The 23,234-nt window shown below is 44.6% G+C and overlaps 1 protein-coding gene across 1 annotated transcript in view; it reads left to right on the top strand.

Annotated features, from left to right (window-relative positions):
* Nucleotides 1-11,920: 11,920 nt before the first annotated feature.
* EMC5 (ER membrane protein complex subunit 5) overlaps nucleotides 11,921-23,234 on the top strand; it is a 77,530-nt gene continuing 66,216 nt past the window's right edge. The window contains exon 1 of the mRNA XM_068379698.1: nucleotides 11,921-12,077. Within this exon, the coding sequence (XP_068235799.1) occupies nucleotides 11,999-12,077 (79 nt within the window). The 5' untranslated portion in view covers nucleotides 11,921-11,998. The remainder of the gene's footprint in view (nucleotides 12,078-23,234) is intronic.

Genomic DNA, 23,234 nt, shown 5'->3' with positions numbered 1-23,234 from the left:
TGAACTCTTGCCATGTAAAGGTCAAGCAAGAAGTGTACGATGCTACAGTGTAAAAATTAAGATACAAAGAAATTTTTATTTTACGCACTTTATTTTAGGGGCAGTCTTCTTAGTCCCATATCGCGTGGAAACGCCTTGGTGCACCGCAGGACCTAAAAGATTTGTTTGTCGTATAAATTCTTAAGTATTTAGAGTATCATTTAGCATAATCCACATTAATTGTCAAAAGCACGGTATCAGGATTTCGTGAATAAAAAAAAATCTTCAACTTTTTCTTGAAAGCCTTAATATTACCAGTCCTTCGAATGTCTAGGTCAGCTTGTTATACATTTTTCGGGAACCATATTTAAAAGCTCTAGAACCTTCAGTAGAGGGGGTTCTTGGCTTTAGTAACTTCAAACCATTTCCAACTTTCTCGTGTAGACACAATGTGTTGCAATTCTCTTAACCCTTTTACCCCCAAAGGACGTACTGGTACGTTTCACAAAAGCCATCCTTTTACCCCCATGGACGTACCGGTACGTCTTTGCAAAAAAAAATTCTATAAAATTCAGGCATTTTCCAAGAGAATGAGACCAACCTGACCTCTCTATGACAAAAATTAAGGCTGTTAGAGCAATTTAAAATATATATATATATATATATATATATATATATATATATATATATATATATATATATATATATATATATATATATATATATATACTGCAAAATGTGTTGGGAAAAAAATAACCCACTGGGGGTTAAGGGTTGGAAATTTCCAAATAGCCTAGTTGTGATAACTTGAGGAGTCATTACACAGATCTTAAAATCTATTCTAGCTTTAATAGGCAGTGTAGTCCAGCTACATTTTTTTTTCTCAGGATGGTATACCTTTTATCAATCTTGCTCCTCTGTTATTATGTTTTGTAACTTCTTAAATTGTACTTTGGACAGGCTGTTATAGTTACAGTAGTCAGTCCTGGTAATAACACAGTTAATCACAAGTATCTTAATAAAACATCCAGCTAGATATTTCTTTACAACAGCAATGTTTCTGAGGTGATAGATAGTAATTCTCACTATATTATCTATTTGAGCACTGAGAGACAAATTACAGTTCAGTGATACACATCTCGAATTTTGTTAGATATCGGGGCCTGATTGTCATTAACTAGTTTAGCTTTTCAATCTCGTGAAATTAAAGCTCTCCTGATGGACCTTGATGCTTATGGAGGTATAAACCCAAATGGTATTTTGCTTTGTTTTTTATAACGACTGTAGATTTCTTAGCTCTTAAGTTATCTGTTATTTTGCGCAAGTTAGCAAGAAGACGAGCTTTTAGCACTTGTTGGAGAATTGGTAATGTTACTCCACTGTGTAAATGGGTTTACGGTAGCTCAAGTCCAACTGATTACCGACCAATTTCCATAACTCCCATATCATCTAAAGTTTTTGAACGTCTTAATAGGTTTGCTGAAGGTAATCATCTGTTCCCCAGTTTGCAATTTGGTTTTCGTAAAGGCCTTGGAGCAGGTGATGCCCTTCTTACAATCTCCAATGCTGTACAGAAATCCCTTGATTGTGTTCAGGAAGTTCGTATGATTAGCCTTGACTTTAGTGCTGCCTTTGACCGTGTCAATCATGAGGCCCTTGTTTTCAAACTCAAACAGTTAGGAGTGGGTGGTTCGTTTATTAGCATTATTATTGATTTTTTAAGTAATAGATCGCAAAGAGTTGTTGTTGATGGGCACCATCGTGAGTATAGGAATGTAATATCTGGTGTTCCTTAGGGTAGTGTTCTTGGCCCATTACTTTTCATACTATATACACATGACATGTGGTTTGGCCTAGAAAACAAGCTTGTTGCATATGCAGATGATGCTACTCTCTTTGCATCAATTCCATCTCCTGAATGTAGATCTGGGGTTGCTGAATACCTTAATAGAGATCTAGTTAAATTAGTGTATGGTGCAAATTACGGGGTATGAAGTTGAATCCTAACAAAAACAAAACTCAAAGTATGATTGTAAATAGGTCAAGGACCGTGGCTCCTCAACATCCGGATTTCAGCATCGATAATGTTTCTTTAACTTTGCATAACTCTTTTAAAATTTTAGGTGTGATTGTTGACAGCAAATTTACTTTTGAGAAACACATTAGGTCTGTGTCTTCTTCAATTGCACAAAAAAAAAATGGCTTATTGTGAAAGTCTTTCAAGATTTTTGGTGATCAATCTATTCTGAAGAAGTGTTTTAATTCTTTAATTTTACCTTGTCTCGAGTATTGTTCTCCTGTCTGGTCTTCAGCTGCTGATTCTCATCTTAATTTGTTGGACAGGAACTTCCGGTCTATTAAATTTCTTATTCCCGATCTAGAAATTAATCTATGGCACCGTCATTCAATTAGTTCATTGTGCATGCTGCATAAGATTTTTCATAATTCTGACCATCCTTTACATTCAGATCTTCCTGGACAGTTCCATCCTGTTCGTAATACTAGATATGCAGTTAATTGTAATAGTCAGGCCTTCATCATGAGGCTCAATACTACACGGTACTCGAGAAGTTTTATTCCAGCTGTGACCAAGTTGTGGAATGATTTTCCTAATCGGGTAGTTGAATCAGTAGAACTTCAAAAGTTCAGACTCGCAGCAAATGTTTTTTTTTTTCATGTTGAACAGGCTTACATAAGTCCTTTTATAGTTTATATATCAAATATATTTTTTAATGTTAAAGTTTTTAGAATATTTTATTTCAATTTTCATTACTTCTTATATCGTTTATTTATTTCCCTATTTCCTTTCCTCACCGGGCTATTTTTCCCTGTTGGAGCCCTTAGGCTTATAGCATCTTGCTTTTCCAACTGGGGCTGTAGCTTAGCTAGTAATAATAATAATAATAATAATAATAATAATAATAATAATAATAATAATAATAATAATAATAATAATATTTATTTGTATGTCTCCAAGGTTTCCTACATTATTTTTCTTTCCTACCACCATAAACTCAGATTTAATTTAGTTTTAGTTATCTAATTGTCATCTATTCCCTAACGCTAATAAGAACGTAATTTAAATTTTCAGCTGTATCTTCAAAGTTATTCATGGAAAAGTAAAATTACGTATCATCAACAAATAGCTTGAGCTTCGGTCCATATCTCTGTAATACTTTTGATAGACCAATAGTAATGATACAAAATAGAATTGGGCCTAGTAAGCCTACAATACCCTGGGGCACCCCTCTCCTTAAATGTTCATCCTCAATACCTTCTTCTTCTTCCCAGCTGGTTCCCATTTTAATATGGGGTCGCCGTTGTGGATGAGCCGTTTCCATCTTTTTCTATTCTGCGCTTCTGCCTCATCAATCCCCTTCTCCTGTAAGTCTCCTCTCACACAGTCCCTCCATCTCTTTCTTGGTCTCCCTCTTCTTCTTCTTCCCTGAACCTCCATCTCCATAGTATCAATGGATTGTAAATCATTGAGTATTAATTCCTGCACAACTGCGTCAAAAGCAGTACTAAGATTAAATATAATCAGGAAGTCCCATTTGGCCTAATATCCATTATTACGAGCAGACCATTTACAACAGAACATACAGCTGTCTCTGTAGAATATAATCGTCTGTATGCTGACTGGTTATCAAGCAATGCTTCCAATCTTCCCAAATGAGTTACTATTTGTTCAAGAATTACATATTTTAGCACTTTTGACATGGAGGGTAGATTAGAAATAAGTCTGTATGAATTAAAGTCCTAATAGTCAAGAGCACCTTTCACAATTGGTATAACTATAGCTCTTTCTCATATTCAAGATAGTTACACAGTTCAATGCTAATATTTACTATTATTTGATTTTATGACCACAAGACTAGAAAAGTTTTCTAATCCTATTACTCCAGACATTAGCATTGGATCAATCGTACAATTTATTTTCTTTGCCTCCTTTGTAAGGACACCGATCCCTTCGTCGTCCAGAAAATCGACAAACTACTTATTTATTTAAATTCTCTCTTCGCCACACTGTGGTGTCCTATGTATATATATTCCGCTCTACCAGAGCTACATTTTGATATATGTATCGTTTCATGACATGTTTTTGTTAACCCATAATTCATATATTTGTAAGTGTAAGAAAACACATATATTTTGGCGGGCACTTCAATCTGACTTGGCGCCAATGTAATCCTACGTTTCCGTCCGCACCTTGTTATGTATTTCCGTTCGCATTCAAATAAAGATCAGTTGATCTTGGTGACGCTTGTCTCACTGTCCTTACAACTGGTGACCCCGGAGTTGAAAGTAGCATCAGCGGTTTTGGCTTTGCCATTAACGGACTTATTACGGCCGTGCTACCTTCTACATACTCCGTTACCTTAGGCAAGAACCTGCCTTTGGTTCTCCCACACTTCGGTGAACGTAAGGCAGTAGGATGAGCTTAACCGACATATCAACCTCTCACCTCTTCGCCGACTCGTCGTCTGGCCACGATGTAGGAAGCAACACGCCCATCGCACCCAACGGCCTCGCCTCCACGCCCAAAGTCAAACTGCCGCCCTTTTCTCAACACAACACCGCTTCCTGGTTCCTGAGAGCGGACGTACTCTTCCGCGTCGCTAGACTCAGCGACTCCTGCGCCAAGGCTGACATCGTTCTCACCTCCATACCTGAAGAAGTATTCGACAAGATTTCCCCATGGCTCGACGCCCAGGCCGGCCAAGTTTCATACGACGACCTGAGAACGAAACTCATCGGTATCTACTCCCTCTCCGTCTCAGCAAGGGCACAGAAAGTACTGGACCTCGCCGGCAAGCCCATGGGTGACACCTCTCCTGTCGAGGCGTGGGACGAGCTAACCGGCCTGCTCATGCTCCCCGAAACAGACAGCAACGGCCGACGACGTGAGATTAGCTTATCTCGCGAGATCTTTCTTCGACGCCTACCACAGGACGTACGGGCCCAATTGACAGACGCCGACACGCTCCCGATGAACGAACTCCTGTCGAAGGCTCAGAAGCTCCACGAGGCCTCCAAGGCATCTCGCCTCGGAGCATCATCGTCAACACCGCCTCCGTTCTCCTCCTTCAGCAGCTGCTCTTCCATAGACTCCTCGGCAATGGCCCTCGAGGACGACGAGATCAACATTCTATCAAGAAAGAAACCACCGTAACCGACACGACCAAACCCTAGGCCTAACCCAGCATGGTGCTTCTACCACCAACAGTTCGGCAGTGACGCCAAGAAATGTAGAGCACCATGCAGTTTCCCTAGAAGATGACGCCAGAAGCATCCACCTGCCACCATCGCGGCCGCAGTTAACCATAACAAGATTGGTTTCTGTATCCTCGATACCATTTCCAACCGTAGACTCATGGTGGACACCGGCGCAATGCAGTCAACGTTCCCTCCTTCGAAGTCTGACCTAGACTGTGGTCCCGACAAAAACGCTCCCTCACTCATCGCCGCCAACGGATCTCCCATACGGTGCTATGGAATCAAGACCCTCAAGATATCTATCATGGGCCGTTCGTATTCTTGGCCCTTCGCTATCGCCGACGTCAATCGCCCCCTCCTCGGTGCGGATTTCCTCGCCCACCATGGACTCCTCGTCGATGTCGCTAACAGACGTCTCATCGACACGGGGACCTGCCAGTCTCGGGCCCTAGAACATAGACCTGCAACAATGTCCGTATCCGCCGTAACAACGCACCCCTACGCCGACCTCCTACGAGAGTTTCCCGAGGTTTTCAAGCCCGAGCTCCGACACTCGCCAGGTTCCCCGTCCAAGCATGGCATCTACCACCACATCACAACGACAGGACCTCCCACTCACGCCAAATTCCGCCGCCTCCCACCTCAGAAACTGAAGGATGCCAAACGCGCCTTCGAGGACATGGAATGCATGGGTATCTGTAAGAAGGCATCGAGCCCCTGGGCATCACCCCTGCACATGGTTAAAAAGCCGGACGGGTCCTGGAGACCTTGCGGCGACAACAGGCGCCTCAACCTCATCACAACGCCCGATCACTACCCACTGCCCAACATGCAGGACCTAATGAACGCGTTGCACGGCGCAAGGTTTTTTACCAAGATGGACCTTCTCAAGTCTTACTTCCAGGTCCCCGTATTCCCGGAAGATATCCCGAAAACTGCCATTGTAACGCCGTTCGGATCCTACACCTTCGCATACTCAACCTTCGGTCTACGCAACGCCGGGGCAACCTTCCAACGACTAATGGATAGCATTCTGGGTGACCTACCTTTCTGCGTCTGCTACGTCGACGACATCCTGATATTCTCGAAAACCAAGGAGGAACACCGGGGACACGTCCGCACCGTCCTAAAGCGCCTACAGGAGAACGGCCTAGTCGTACGCTTCGACAAATGTACGTTCGGTGCGGAGGGAGTGGATTTCCTTGGTCACCGTGTATCCTCGCGCGGGGTAAAACCCATGACAACCAAAGTCGACGCCATCAGGAAGTTCCCAATACCTACGACCATTCGCCAACTTCAGGAGTTCTTGGGAATGGTCAATTACTACAGGCGCTTCATCCCCAACATCGCACAAACCCTGTCACCCCTCGACGACGTCCTGAAAGGAAAAGCGAAAAAACTCGAGTGGGGCTTGCCCCAGCAACAGGCATTCGCCCGGACGAAGGATGCCCTTGCGAATGCCACCACCCTGGCTCATTTCGACGACAACGCGCCCCTGCGACTAACGACCGACGCCAGCAACGTCGCCTGCGGGGCTGTGCTTGAGCAACTCGTCGATGGTTCTCCTCGACCGCTGGCATTCTTCAGCAAGAAATTGAAACCCGCCGAAACAAGATACAGCACCTTCGATAGGGAACTCCTTGCCGTCTACCTCGCCGTCCGCCACTTCAGGCACATCTTGGAGGGCACCCCCTTCACGATTGCAACGGATCATCAACCCCTCGTCCACGCCTTCACGAAATCAACGGACGCATGGTCATCCCGACAACAACGTCATCTCGCATCAATCGCCGAATTCGGGTGCACCATACGTTACGTCCCAGGAAAGAAAAACCCAGTCGCGGACGCCCTTTCAAGGATTGAAATTGACGCGATCCACCTGGGAATCGACTACGCCAATCTCGCAACCGAACAACGCACCGACCGAGAAGCACAGGTTCACCTGACGGAGCCATCCGCGCTCAAGATAAGTGCGGTTCCCCTCGGACCAGCAGGAGTAACTATTCTTTGTGACACCAGCACGGGCCGCCCTCGTCCCTGGGTACCAGCCTCCTGCAGAAGGAAAATATTCGATATCATCCACGGACTTTCGCACCCCTCAGGACGCACCACCGCTCGCCTTCTGTCTGAAAAGTTTGTCTGGCCAGGGATAAAAAAGGACGCCCGGGAATGGGCGAGGTCATGCATCGACTGCCAGTCAAGCAAGGTCAGCCGTCACACCGAATCGGGGGTGGGCGATTTTCCCCAGCCAAAAAGACGTTTCGGACATATACACATCGACGTCGTGGGACCATTGCCCCCTTCTGGATCCGCTCGCTACCTACTTACGATCATCGATCTCTCCACGAGGTGGTTGGAGGCATCGCAGATGACCGAAGCTACGACTCAAGCATGTGCCGAAGCCCTCCTGTCAAGCTGGGTGAGCAGGTTTGGCGTTCCTGACGACATCACGACTGACAGAGGCCCCGCTTTCCACTCAGAAATATGGCTGGCTTTGGCGAACCTGATGGGGACGACGCTCCACAGCACCACGGCATACAATCCCGCGGAAAACGGCATGGTCGAACGAACGCACCGCGCCCTCAAGGCGTCCCTGATGGCGAGCTGCACCGACGGGGACTGGAAATCACGACTTCCTTTGGTACTCCTCGGCCTTCGCACCGCCCCTCGCGCAGACGGCGAACCTTCGCCCTCCGAAAAAGTTTACGGGGAAGCGCTCGCAGTTCCTGGCGAATTCTTTCCCTCATCAACCGACGACACGCAGCTGGATCACCTAAGGGATATCGCCAGGAAGTTCAGACCGTGTCTCAAAACTTACCAGGACAGAACCAAGCACTTCAAGCCAAAAAGCCTGGATGACTGCAAGTACGTTTTCGTCCGTGTCGACGCTCATCGACAACCACTGACTAGACCTTATCGAGGTCCCTACCGGGTTATTAAAAAGACAACGAAAGCCTTCCTTCTCGACGTCCATGGCCAAGAGGACTGGGTCTCTATAGACCGCGTGAAACCAGCGTTTCTCGAAGGAAGCGACACCGCCTCCGCTGGACCTGGCAGACCCAGAGTTCCGCCACAAAACAAGCCGCCCAACGAAGGAAAAATCATCAAACGACGTCAAGAGGAAGAGATCCTTACACCGACCGCCAGCGCGCCCCTCCGTTCAAAAACAAGAGGAACCCTCCGACGCCCGAAGAGATACGAAGATTGATCATCAGCCCTCTACGCCGCCCGATGTCTTGGGGGGGGGGAGTACTTGTAAGGACACCGATCCCTTCGTCGTCCAGAAAATCGACAAACTACTTATTTATTTAAATTCTCTCTTCGCCACACTGTGGTGTCCTATGTATATATATTCCGCTCTACCAGAGCTACATTTTGATATATGTATCGTTTCATGACATGTTTTTGTTAACCCATAATTCATATATTTGTAAGTGTAAGAAAACACATATTTTGGCGGGCACTTCAATCTGACTTGGCGCCAATGTAATCCTACGTTTCCGTCCGCACCTTGTTATGTATTTCCGTTCGCATTCAAATAAAGTATCAGTTGATCTTGGTGACGCTTGTCTCACTGTCCTTACACCTTAATCATTTTTAATGACTTCCTCATTTGTCATTTCATTAAATCTCGTTAATCTTATTTCGGCGTCTGGTTCAGAACCAACCGGATTCGGAATATCTCCAAAAGATCTAACTACATTTTCTATGTTGTTTTTAAAGAATTCTATGTATCAGCTGTTTTGGTCACTGCAATAGAACCATCCGGGAGCGTTTCATCATCTATTTTACTTTACTTTACTTTAAAGGATGTTTTCCTGGTCCATTCACACACCTAAAAGTCATGCAGCCTATTCTGCAGGACCTATAAGATCTGTTTGTCATATACATTCTTAAGTATTCAGAGCACCATTTAGCGTAATCCGCGTTAATTGTCAAATCAACGGTATTGTAACTTTTCGTGAATACGGAAGTCTTCAACATCTCCAAAGAACCAACTCATCAGTCCTTGGTATGTCTAGTGGCACCGAGTTATATAATATTCCGGGCCCCATTTTTGAAAGCTTTAACTTTAAACCATGTGTAACTATTCTGGCGCGAAATGATTTGTTGGCTGCATGGTGTGTAGCAATTCTCTTTGATATTTAGGACACCCAGTTCTGATGATTTGATGAGTTATTGCTCATCTGAAAATCTATTCTACCTTTACTATAAAAAAAAGTCCATTTCTTTTAGCGATGCATATTTGCACAGACTCGCGGCGGTGCCCTTTTAGCTCGGAAAAGTTTCCTGATCGCTGATTGGTTAGAATTATCTTGTCCAACCAATCAGCTAAAAGGGCACCGCTGCGAGTCGGTGCAAGAGATCGATCCCCGCCCAGGACCGTGAGTTTAAGCTGTTTACTGGGGAGGCTACTGCTGTGGTAGGGCACCACAGTGGGGGGTTGGGCTTGCCCGGCTGACGTTCTGGTGAGCATCTATTCTGATGGAACCGGAACTAAAACCAGTCACCTTTAACCTTTAAACGACTATTTAAGGAGATAGTTGAAGACCAAATTAGGGAACCATATGAGGAATGTTAGGAAGAAAGTATTATAGAAATATGCAAAAAATATTATATTAGAATTGAAGAAGTAAGAAAGGATAAAAAGCAAGGACTCAAAAGAGAAATAAAAATGGAAGTGGCAAAGGAAATTAAAAGAAAAAAATAATAGGAAAAGAAAGCAGAGAAGAACAAACTGAGGTTTATAGTAATTGCAGAAGAGATTATATAGTAGAACTTAACACTAAAGAAGCATTAATATGATAGGATTAAAATAATGTTATATAAGCAGGAATGTTTGTGTATTTAGGAAGATGATACAATGGAGCATATGTTTTGCTGTAGTGAATCAAGAAAATTTAGAAGCAATGGCATAGGATTAGGAAATTTAGAAATACCAACTAAAGATGTTTATATATTAGATATGCCCTTGAAGTTAGAGGTCAAAATTTGTAAGCTGTGCTGTCTGTGTAGGAGGTAACTAATGATAATTAATTTTCTGCAGATTGAAGCGCGTTGCACCTACAACGCTTCTAGTAGTGTGCCCCCAATCTCAGCGTTGTGGCGATCGCAACGAAGAACCTGGAACCTGGAACCTGGAACCTGGAACCGTAAGCAAGAAGCTGGTCAAAAATAATAAAAAGAAAATATAACGGGAAAACCATTAAGATACGAAACACTTGAACATTGAAATATGTAAATATGAGATGAAGGGTAAAAAAGAAAACGGAAGGAGATGGGTATCTAAAATAAATCATGGATGGGATAAATGAAAAGAGAAAAGGCAAAGCATAAGGATGAATCTTTACAATTGGGGGACCAAGTTGCCATTGCTATTTATTTTGACATCACCAAGGTGTCTTAAATTGTTTTTCTTTCCCACCATCATAATTTTTTTATTTATCTATTTTTTTTTCATTTATTGTTAGTTGTTACTTGTTATCCATTGTCTAACGCTAGTAACAACGTGGTTTGAATTTTCATCTGTATGATCAATGTTATTTATGGAGAAGTAAAATTTTTTATCATCTGCAAATGGCGTAAACTTCACTGCATGTCTCTGTAGTACTTTTGATAGACGAATACTAGTCTATAGATACAAAATAAGATTGAGAAATGTAAAATTCCCTGGGGGTACCCATCTGTGAAATGGTTCATATGACGAAAAAGTTTCTGATCCGTACTCAATAGTTTCTGTCAACCAAATAATCTTTTAAATACTTTAAAAATTTCATTTTCAATACGAATGGATCGTGAATAATTAAATAGCAGTTCATACACAACTGTGTCGAAGACATCCAGTAGGCCTATTAAGGTCAAGTAAAATCGGGGTACCACATTAAATTGTCTCTTCCATTATTTGCAGCAGCAGAGTCCGTAGAAGATAATTGTCTGTATGCTGGCAATGTCCCAGTGAACTATTCAAAGACAATATAACTTACTGTTGTCTGTCGCTGTTTTCCGGATGTTTATATTATAGTATTAAAGAAATTTTATTTCAGTTGTGACTACGTTGTAGAATGATCTTCCTAATCTGGTAGTTGAATCGGTGGAACTTCGAAAGTTAAAAATTACATCAAAGGTTTCTATGGTGAACAGGCTAACATAGACTATTCTCTTCTTTATAGTATATAACTGGTAGCCCCCCCCCCCCTTTCATCTACATTACCCATTATAACATTTAGAAGACGATATGACTTATTTATGTGTGTTGCTGCTTCGTGGAACTTTCTGTTATAATATCTGCTCATTTCCTTCTTGGTAGGTAATTATGGCACATTGAAGTTCTGTATTCTACCCATGTAGTTTTAGTTTTTAACCTATTCCACTTTCTTTCTTTATGCCCTTTTCCCTCTTTTTCTCTAAAGACTCTCCATCAAACTAAGGAGATCGGTCTTTAACAGTCATAGTCTCTTCCATCAGTGGACATATTCACTTTTACTCACCCTATTATATATGGTCATAAGGCAAAGTTATGTTTGCGATGACTACAAAATATTATTATTCCTTTTACTGGCTTAAACTTTACACTTTCTGTAGAATAGATTGCCATTTATTTTCCATTATTTTCAATAATCATATAGTTTTATTTGTCTCAGTGGATTAATTTATTCTTTAGAATTCTTAAAATTCTAATTGCATTTCCCAAAATCTAAGACAGTTGGTATTGGATCATTTCAACCCAACTCCTTTACTGTCTTTTCACTGACAGACTTGAATTGTCTTATTGTTATAAACGATCTAAACAACAAACCTCAACATGGGTGTCATTTGGCCGAAACTAGCATTTTTCTTTGGAATTGTGTCCCTTTTTCATGCGGGATACTCAGCTGCACAGCGTAAGAACAATTTAATCGTTTTATTAACTAATTAAAAGATAGAGATATGGCACAATATACCAAACGCTTAAGGTAAAAAGCCTGCCGTTACCGGTCCTATGCTTACCGTAAAATGTTAATGTCGTCTTTCTTTAAATACTCATTTTACTTCCTGTATGTCTGATTCGTTTTTTATTCAGTTATCACAAGTCTTTCCTCATCAAGTGTACAGTATAATTGCTTTATGCCTCACGTAAGGAATAGTAACCGGTAAATATCAGCTTTAACACCACCCGAATATACAACATTACCGTTCACCACTTTTCCGAATCATTTTCTTATTTATAGCTTTTAGTTAAGGGCGAACAGTTTCCCTTTTAAATTATTAGTGGTGTATGTATGATAGCGGCCACCTGTATGTAGTGTTATGTCTAACTTAGAATACGGCAGTTTAAGGCAGGTCGGAGGGGGGTGGGGGCTTATCTCCACCATTAGGTAAGTAGGTAAGGAAACATTTTGTAGGTTTGGTTAGGGGGGAAAGTTTAGGTTAGTTGACCTTCATTTTTAACGAACGAGTGAGGAACTGGCCGTTGATATACAAAGGCTCTGATGATTAATTTTTACTTCCCATATTCCTTGATCACAATAATCCGCTGCTATTTATCATCATCGTTCAAGTGACCATTCAGCCCCTTGTTTATTGTCACATTCTTTTTTCTTTTTAGCCAATCACCTACCTTCAGAGTGAAAATAATGCTATGACTTTCTAAATATATTTTCAGGAGCCTTTGCAGTTTGTTTGGACAGGGTTGGGATTGCTAGAAAATACAGTAGAGTAAAAAATGTCAGAAATCAGCTGTTTTTTCACGAGAAATAGAACCGAATGAAATAATGAATTCACTAGTTTTGTAAATGCTTGGCTTAACAATCTACAGTAAATATAGGATTCTTTAATTTCTAGCCAAATACATGAACCATATATTTTGCTTACTCGCTATCTTATGTTTTATGCATTTCTGACCATGATTACTGGGGCAAACCACCCGTTCATGAGTTTTTGGACCCCCTTATGTAATGACAATTATGAGGGATCCCATTGGGAAACAGGGTTTTTTCAATATTAAACTTACCCGATAATCATGTAGCTGTCAACTCCGTTGCCCGACAGAATTCTATGGAGGGATACGCCAGCTATCACAATACTAGAAGGGGGTGTACTTACCAGCGCCACCTGTGGCCAGGTACTATAGTACTTCTTGTTGACACCTCCTCAATTTTTCCTCTGTCGTGCTTCCGGCAAGACGTTCTGGGATACGCTTATGATCTTCGAGTATTTTCACGGCTAATTGGTGAAGTATTCTCTCAGATTTCGGCTGTCGCTTTACTGGAAACCTTCTTATATTAGCTAGATAGCTTTTATATAGTCCTGATTAACGGTTAACGATCTTTTGCTTGATTTTGGAACCCCCCTTGGCTAACTCTTTGGATTCAAGATGTCTGACATTTCGCAAGCCCCCTCCCATAGACGATGTAGGTCTTGTAATAGGCGTATTCCGAAGGCCTCGGTAGATCCTCACACCGCTTGTTCTGACTGTAGGGACAGGCCCTGTCAGTTAGAAAATCGATGTGAGGAATGCGCCGGACTTTCGGAACTTGAATTTGTCCGTCTTTTGAAATATTCAACTAAGTTAGAGAGAGGTAGAGTTAGGAGGAGTTCTTCTCACTCTTCACTTTTTTCCTCACCTCATGATCCCCTACCTTTTCCTACCCCTGTAGTGGCTACCCCCGAACCTACTATTTGCCCTCCGCCTGATAGCCTATGTCTGTTGTTTTGCGTGCTATTCAGGCCTTAGGCGATAAAGTAGAGTCAGTGGTAAGTGATCATAAGTCTCTTATGGCCGAAGTCAAGGAACTTAAGGTCAAGAGCGCAGTGGGTGGAATTAGTGCCAGTGCTGTGACGAGTGCTAGTGTCAGTGCAGTGCCAAGTGCTAGTGTCAGTGCCAGTGTGGTGCGTGAGGATACTTCTGTGCGAGCCAGTCGTTCTCCCAGTCCGGGACCTCTTGCAAGCTCCCAAGCCCAGGGGAGAAGCAATGTCGAAGGGCATAAGGGTTCGGCAGGCCTTGTTCGGCGCACAGAAGTATCCTCGGTGGTTGCGGGCGTGTCTTCCAAAGACCGTCACTCCCACCTGCAGACGATTGAGCCCGTCTTTTTCTCGTCCGCTGATCAACTGTCAGGGAAGAAACGTTGGACTCAGGTCTCGAGACCACTTAAACGCAGAGTCCAGTCCGCGAGTGCTCAGCCAGGCTGCAGTCATTGGCTCAGCTCTGACTCGCCGCAGTCATCAGTCGACTGCACTCCGCCCAAGAGGAGTAAGGTTCTGCCACAACAGAGCTCGACTGTTAAGGCTTTACCTCAGCCTACTGTAGTTTCTGCCGACCCCAAGTGGACTCTACTACAGTCCATGCAAGCACAGCTTTCGGACTTGATGCGTGAGTGTCGGGCTGAGAGTGTTGCGCCTCCGCCTCCGCCTGCACTCCCTCCGCCTGCGCTCGCTCCGCCTGATCGCAGTACCACCTGCCAGGCGTACGATGTTGAGCCACGTTCTGAGTTTGCTGTTCCCAGTGGTGTTCAGCCTCCGCCTTCCTTAAGGCAACCTTTACAATGGGATCTGGAGGATTATACCTCTCTTCCTCCGCCTCCACTTGCTGCTCCACCAGTGATGCAACACTCGGTTGAGGTACAACAACCTCTCCCGTCCTTGAGTCAGTCTCCTCAGCTCTCGCTGCAGCGAGCTCAACCCTCCACAAGGCTAGCACCACAACTCCTTAGCCTTGCGCCTCAGGAGCCTCAGCTAGCGAGACATTTACCTTGTTCTGCGCAGCCTCTACCTCATCGCGCTCCGCTCACACCACAGGAACAGGAACTTGCTACTCCGCTTCCGCCAACCGCTCAGCAAGCGCAACCCTTGGGTTCAACCACTCATGCTAGGAGTCAGCCTCCTCCACCCATGCGCCTTCCTTCTGCTTCGTCTTTTGTTCAGCCTTTGCAGTCTGAGCCTCAGGTTTTCCCTCAACAGATACTTGAAGAGGAAACCACTAATATTGTTCCTACTCGTTCTGACTCTGCTGTTCAGCATTCTTGTCCGATCTCTTCGCTACACTCTGGTGATGAGGCTTCTGATGATGAGGCGGCACACCTGGATCCCTCGTCAGACGTGGATGAATCCAAGCCTTCTCCACAGTCTATTGACTTTCGTAAGGTCTTGGCTCTGCTTAGGGAGGTTTACCCAGACCACTTTGTCTCTGCTATTCCCCGCTCTCCGCCATCTGAGTTTTCGCTGGGCATACAACAAGCTAAGTCCTCCTATACTAAGCTAGTCCTAGCAAGGTCCTCTAAGAGAGCGTTAAGGATCTTAGGGGAGTGGCTGCAGACTAAGCAACACCTTGGCAAAACTTCTTTCATGTTTCCTCCGACTAAGCTCACTTCGAAAGCGAGCGTTTGGTATGCCACAGGAGAAGCACCAGGCTTGGGAGTACCTGCCTCTGCCCAGGCTGACTTCTCAAGTCTGGTAGACTCGCCTCGGAGAACTGCAATGAGGCGCTCTAAGGTTTGCTGGACCTTCTCAGACCTTGATCACTTACTGAAGGGCGTATTTAGAGCATTTGAGATGTTCAACTTTCTAGACTGGTGCCTGGGAGCCCTCAGCAAGAAGACCTCTCCTGCGGACAAGGATTCTGCCTTGCTATTAATGTCCTGCATGGATAAGGCCATTAGAGATGGATCTGGTGAGCTTGCGTCGATGTTTGTATCAGGGGTTCTGAAGAAAAGGGAACAGCTGTGTACCTTCCTTTCCTCCAGCATTACACCTTGTCAAAGGTCACAACTCCTTTTCGCTCCGCTCTCGAAGTTCCTCTTCCCCGAAGAGCTGGTTAAGGACTTGTCTGCTGCCCTGATACAAAAGGACACACACGATCTTGTAGCCTCATCGGCTCGTAAGTCTAAGGTTGCTACCTCAGTCCCCAGGACTTATCGCTCCCCAGTGGCTGATACCCCTGCTACGAGGTTCATACCGCCCTTTCGTGGTAGAGCCCCCAGCCGAGGAAGCTCCCGTCCAGACTCTTCCAGGAGCAGGTCTAGGAAAGGCTCCAAGACCTCTAAAGGAAAAAACTGACTCTCCGCATCTCCAGACAGCAGTAGGAGCCAGACTCAAGATCTTCTGGCAAGCCTGGGAAAAGAGAGGTGCAGACGCCCAGTCTGTCAGTTGGCTGAGGGACGGTTACAGGATTCCATTCTGCCTAAAACCACCTCTGACCACATCTCCCATCAACCTCTCTCCCAACTACAAAGAAGAGGACAAGAGGCTAGCATTGCACCAGGAGGTGTCGCTTCTTGTGCAGAAGAAGGCAGTGGTTATAGTCCGGGACCATCAATCCCCGGGCTTCTACAACCGTCTCTTTCTAGTGGCCAAGAAGACAGGAGGTTGGAGACCGGTGCTGGACGTCAGCGCGCTCAACGCGTATGTCACCAAGCAGACGTTCACGATGGAGACGACGAAGTCGGTCCTAGCAGCGGTCAGGCAGGAGGACTGGATGGTCTCGTTGGACTTGAAAGATGCCTACTTTCACGTTCCTATTCATCCAGACTCCCAACCTTTCCTGAGATTCGTTTTTGGAAAGGTTGTCTACCAATTCCAAGCCCTGTGTTTTGGCCTAAGCACAGCTCCTATGGTGTTCACTCATCTGATGAGGAATATAGCAAAATTCCTCCACTTATCGGACATCAGAGCCTCCCTCTACTTAGACGACTGGCTGTTGAGAGCCTCCACGAGTCGTCGCTGTCTGGAGAGTCTCAACTGGACTTTGGACTTAATCAGAGAACTGGGTCTGTTAGTCAACATAGAAAAGTCTCAGCTCATTCCCTCCCAATCCATTGTGTACCTGGGAATGGAGATTCGGAGTCAGGATTTTCGGGCTTTTCCATCGGCCCCCAGGATAAGCCAAGCCCTAGAGTGCATCATGAGCATGCTGAAGAGGAGCAGTTGCTCGGTGAGACAGTGGATGAGTCTCACAGGGACCCTTTCATCACTGGCCCTGTTCGTCGAACTAGGGAGACTCCACCTCCGCCCTCTTCAATTCCATCTTGCAGCTCATTGGGACAAGGGTTCGACTCTCGAAGCAGTCTCTATCCCAATCACCCAAGAGATGAAGACCACTCTCTTGTGGTGGAAGAACAATCTCCTTCTCAGGGAGGGCCTATCGTTGGCTATTCAGACCCCCAATCTTCATCTCTTCTCAGATGCATCGGACTCGGGCTGGGGTGCGACCTTGAACGGACGGGAATGCTCGGGAACGTGGAACGAGGAACAGGGAATGCTCCACATCAACTGCAAGGAGCTACTAGCAGTTCATTTAGCCCTGCTGAACTTCAAGTCCCTCCTGCTAGGCAAAGTGGTGGAGGTGAACTCAGACAACACCACAGCCTTGGCTTACATCTCCAAGCAAGGAGGGACCCATTCGAGGAGCCTATACGAGATCGCAAGGGACCTCCTCATTTGGTCAAGAGGTCTAAACCTCACTCTGGTCACGAGGTTCATTCAGGGCAATATGAACGTCTCAGCAGATCGCCTAAGCAGAAGGAATCAGGTCATTCCCACGGAATGGACCCTCCACAAGAGTGTGTGCAACAGACTTTGGACCTTGTGGGGTCAACCTACCATAGATCTGTTTGCCACCTCCATAACCAAGAGACTTCCGCTGTACTGTTCCCCTGTTCCAGACCCTGCAGCAGTTCATGTGGATGCTTTTCTACTGAACTGGTCCCATCTCGACCTTTACGCATTCCCACCGTTCAAGATAATAAACAAAGTTCTGCAGAAATTCATCTCGCACGAAGGGACACGGCTGACGCTGGTTGCTCCCCTTTGGCCTGCAAGAGAATGGTTCACAGAGGTACTTCAATGGCTAGTCGACATCCCCAGGACTCTACCTCTAAGAGTGGACCTTCTACGTCAACCTCACCTAGACAGGTTGCACCCAAACCTCCACGCTCTTCGGCTGACTGCCTTCAGACTGTCGAAAGATTCGCTAGAGCTAGAGGCTTTTCGAAGGAGGCAGCCAGTGCGATTGCCAGAGCAAGAAGGGTTTCCACTCGTAGAGTCTACCAATCTAAGTGGGAAGTCTTCCGGAGCTGGTGTAGAGCCAATTCAATATCCTCTACCAATACCTCTGTGACCCAAATAGCTGACTTCCTTCTACATCTTAGGAATGAGAGATCCCTTTCAGCCCCTACGATTAAAGGGTATAGGAGTATGTTGGCTTCAGTTCTCCGCCACAGAGGTTTGGACCTTTCTTCCAACAAGGACCTTCAAGACATCCTTAAGTCTTTTGAGACGTCTAAAGAGCGTCGTCTATCCACTCCAGGCTGGAACCTAGACGTAGTCTTAAGGTTCCTTATGTCACCTAGGTTCGAACCTCTCCAGTCAGCTTCCTTCAAGGACCTTACCCTCAAGACTCTTTTTCTCGTCTGCCTTGCAACAGCTAAGAGAGTCAGTGAGGTTCATGCCTTCAGCAAGAACATTGGTTTCACGACCGAATCTGCAACATGTTCTTTTCAGCTCGGATTCCTAGCAAAGAACGAACTTCCTTCACGTCCTTGGCCTAGATCGTTTGAAATACCTAGCCTCTCCAACATGGTAGGTAACGAACTAGAGAGAGTTCTTTGCCCTGTCAGAGCTCTCAAGTATTATCTTAAGAGGTCTAAACCTATTCGAGGACAGTCAGAAGCCTTATGGTGTGCCATCAAGAAACCTTCGAGGCCCATGTCCAAGAACGGGGTTTCATATTATATAAGGCTTCTGATTAGAGAAGCCCATTCTCACTTAAAGGAGGAAGACCTTGCATTGCTGAAGGTAAGGACCCACGAAGTAAGAGCCGTAGCTACTTCGATGGCCTTTAATAAAAACCGTTCTCTGCAGAGCATAATGGATGCAACCTATTGGAGGAGCAAGTCAGTGTTTGCATCATTTTATCTTAAAGATGTCCAGTCTCTTTACGAGAACTGCTACACCCTGGGACCATTCGTAGCAGCGAGTGCAGTAGTAGGTGAGGGCTTAGCCACTACATTCCCTTAATCCCATAACCTTTTTTAACCTTTCTCTTGAATGCTTTTATTGTTGTTTTTATGGTTGTTACGGTAGGCTAAGAAGCCTTCCGCATCCTTTTGATTTGGCGGGTGGTCTATTCATTCTTGAGAAGCGCCTGGGTTAGAGGTTTTGTAGAGGTCCTTTAGTAGGGGTTGCAACCCTATATACTTTAGCACCTTTGGGTTGATTCAGCCTCCAAGAGGAACGCTGCGCTCAGTAAGGAAGACGAACTTAAAAAAGAGGCAGAGTAACGGTTCAATTCGACTTCCTTACCAGGTACTTATTATTTCATTGTTATTTGAGATAACTGTTATATGAAATATGGGATACTTAGCTATCCTTTAATCTTGTACACTGGTTTTCACCCACCCCCCTGGGTGTGAATCAGCTACATGATTATCGGGTAAGTTTAATATTGAAAAATGTTATTTTTATTAGTAAAATAAATTTTTGAATATACTTACCCGATAATCATGATTTAATCGACCCTCCCTTCCTCCCCATAGAGAACCAGTGGACCGAGGAAAAATTGAGGAGGTGTCAACAAGAAGTACTATAGTACCTGGCCACAGGTGGCGCTGGTAAGTACACCCCCTTCTAGTATTGTGATAGCTGGCGTATCCCTCCATAGAATTCTGTCGGGCAACGGAGTTGACAGCTACATGATTATCGGGTAAGTATATTCAAAAATTTATTTTACTAATAAAAATAACATTTTTTGGGTGGGGAAATGTCATAAACGAGTGATTTGCAGCAATAATAATGGTCAGAAATGAAAAGAAGCCGAAGATAACCAGTTGGAAAAATATGTGGTTCATGTGAATGGCTGAAAACAGGCCAAAATGTGATTATTTAACTTTTGAAATGTGTAAAAGGGTACAGAACCTAAAAAACCCACCTAACCTAACCTAGTAGTTCCCAGGTCACAACCCCTAGCCCGGGGACCCCCTTCCCAGGTCCTAACCCCCTACCCCTCGGACTCCCCTTCCCAGGTCACAATCGCTATCCGGACCCTCCTTCCCAGGTCACAAACTAAAAGTAAATCACTAATAAAGCCTTAGATTATGTTTAAGTAAATTACAAATCAATCCTTTCATTATGAAAAAGTAAATCACAAATAATGTCTTATCTTATGACTGATATCGTCGTCTTTTTTTCTTGGCAATCTTTACAAAAGCTTTGCAGTAGAAAATGCGCTGCTCTTCCCTGAAAATTAAGTCAGAATAGGACCTTTGAGGCATTATTTCACTTATTTTTAATTTCACATGAGTAACTATAGCCTTACACTGAATGGAGAGCATTTCCATCATTATCAATTGACGACATTAACGAAATTACATCAAATTTCAAAATAGATTGACGTGCTTCCCTCAAGTTCCCTTTTGGAGACGTCAAATTAGAGTATCATATATTTACCCAATCTACTTACAAGGACCACTCGGCGCATGAATGTCAGAAATGTGCGAGAATAGCCAACAAGAAACGTGTTGGAACACCAAGAAAACCCTAGTTTTGTGCTTGGCATATCATACGAAATCATATGACTGAAATTTCACTCTTTTGTCCTAAAGTTCTACATACTAGGAACACTGTATGGACAAGTTAGAACCTCCCCTTCCCAATGGACACAGGTGGGAACGTGGTACTTTGGGTGTGCAAAAACCAACCTAATCTATCATTCCCTGGGCACAATCCCTAGCCGGGGCGGACCCCCCCCTTTCACAGGTCACAACCTAACTTAGTAGTTCCCAGGTCACAAGCCCCCCGAACCACCTTCCCAGGTCAAAACTCCTAACAAAATTTGGAAAAGGCAAGAGAACCTAACAAACCCACCTAACCAAACCTATTAGTTCCCAGGTCACAATCCCTAGCCGGGGCCAAGCCCCCAGACTCCCTTCACAGGTCACAACCCCTAGCAAAATTTATAAAAAGCAACAGAACCTAACAAACCCACCTAACCTAACCTAACCTATTAGTTCCCAGGTCACAACCCCTAGTTGGGCCAAGCCCCCGGACTCCCTTCACAGGTCACAACCCCCTAGCAAAATTTGTAAAAGCAACAGAACCTAACAAACCAACCTAACCTGACCAATTAGTTCCCAGGTCACAACCCCTAGGTGGGGGCAAGCCCCCGGACTCCCTTCCCAGGTCTCAACTAAACCAAAATAAAAAATAAATCTATGATAAATTGAATCACAAATAAATCTCTCCCACACAATAAAAGCGATAGGCAGCATTCTAAATTGTATCCTAACTAAACTGTGATAAAAATATTACTGAGCATTGCTGTTATGTAAATAATTTACGACAGTTGCACCTCCAATTATACACGATTGTCCTCAAAGCATCAAGCTGATCAATATGAGTAATAAATTCAACCACATTGGTCAAAGAAAAACTATAGGACATTTGTCTGTCCATCACGGTGGTTAGCGTTTGATAGGCCGACCTCGGAGGCTCGGTCAGGTCAATCTTGGGTCACGGTGGGGTGTTAAAAGATTTTAAATCACGCGGCCAACAAGCGCACGATAAAGAAAGGTTAGTTCGGGTGGGCTGATTGACACTGTCTTAATCCTCCAAAACATCTTAACTAGATATTGCCTATCCTAACCTTTGATTGTATATATAACAAATTAGTGGTTCTGCACAATTCCAAGACGTGTCCAAACGAACTACAATCTTAACAAGGGGTTAAGAATGTAGATTGTTGGGATTAGCGAAAACATAAGTCCGAACATCACTAAATTTCCAAGCTTGCGCCACCAGCTGATAGGTGAATGGAGCGCCTCCCTACGAGGTTATTTTAGTCAGGCAGGAATCAATGCTTGGGCGAGTAACTTGGCTGTGGCTTCAGCGACTGATGCGTTATAACAACCTTTTCCCTACCTAACATGTCATGATAATTATTACAGCTGTATTAAATGCCACTGTAAAGGACGTGTTCCAACCAACTACAAACTTAACCAAGAGGTAAGAATGCATATTGATAGGACAGCATTAAATTGTAAAACCGAACGCCTCATAACCTCGGACGCCACGGGCCCTATCTATAGGAAAATTTTGAAACTAAGCAGGAGCTACCTGTGACTTGTGTGCAGACCAGGCTGAACTTAAAAAATATTGCCGTGGTAAAGGTAAATCATAATATGTAAAATGATAAAATGGATCCTCACTGACTTTGCCCTTTGTGCAGATGACACTTCTGCACAGAGGCTTCTCCTTGTGCTGAGTGTCAGGATTGGTGAGGCTCCCAGTGGTAGTAGTATGGTAAGTGGAGGAAGAAGAAATTTTAGAGGGATTCTTCCTCTTCCCGTTCGGTTTCCTCCGGAGGCCGATTTTATAAGAGTGATGACTATTTGACCCTTGGACGACCTTTGAGCTTGGCAGACCCCGCTGCATCCACTGGCTAAACAGCGTCATCTTACACCCATGGGGAGTCCTCTTTTCTTTATGCTCTGCATCAGTTGTGGCCTTCCTTGGGACTTTGGGTTCCCCCCACCAAGGAATGGCCTTTGTGGGTGTTGAAGTTTGGAGCACAGCAGTATTGCAGAGCTGCTTCTGCAGGGGTCGGTCTTGACCTTCCCCATCGAGGCGCTGGAGGAAGACCCTTCCAGCTGGTCTTGTGCCCTCAGCGGATTTTTCATCTGCAATTCCTTTCCCACTTGAGGACTTGCAGGTGGGTTCTCTTCGGAGTTCCAGCCTAATCATCCCCCGGGTTGAGTGCTGCTGAGTCTTCGAGGTGCGGTGGGTTCACTCAGCCTGAAATTCCTCACGAACCTCAACCCTGCAATGATGGATGACGCTCGCCAGCTTGAGAGGTCTTCCTCCCTTAAGTATCTCCTCAACTGCTGTGGTATCATGTAGTCCCATGTAGCTATGAATAAAGGGCAGTCTCTACCCAGCACCCAAGCCATCAAGACCTGTCTTTTAATCACTGCAACCTCTTGCATATTATATCATGGTGGCAGCGTGGTAACGCAACCCACGCCATTCCATTAACAAACCCGGACCATAGAGACACTTTACATACATCTCCT

The sequence above is a fragment of the Palaemon carinicauda genome, chromosome 1, assembly GCF_036898095.1.
Source record: "Palaemon carinicauda isolate YSFRI2023 chromosome 1, ASM3689809v2, whole genome shotgun sequence".
Lineage (NCBI taxonomy): Eukaryota > Metazoa > Arthropoda > Malacostraca > Decapoda > Palaemonidae > Palaemon > Palaemon carinicauda.
The sequence above is the reverse complement of the archived record's forward strand: the minus strand, read 5'-3'. Positions and strand labels throughout refer to the sequence as shown.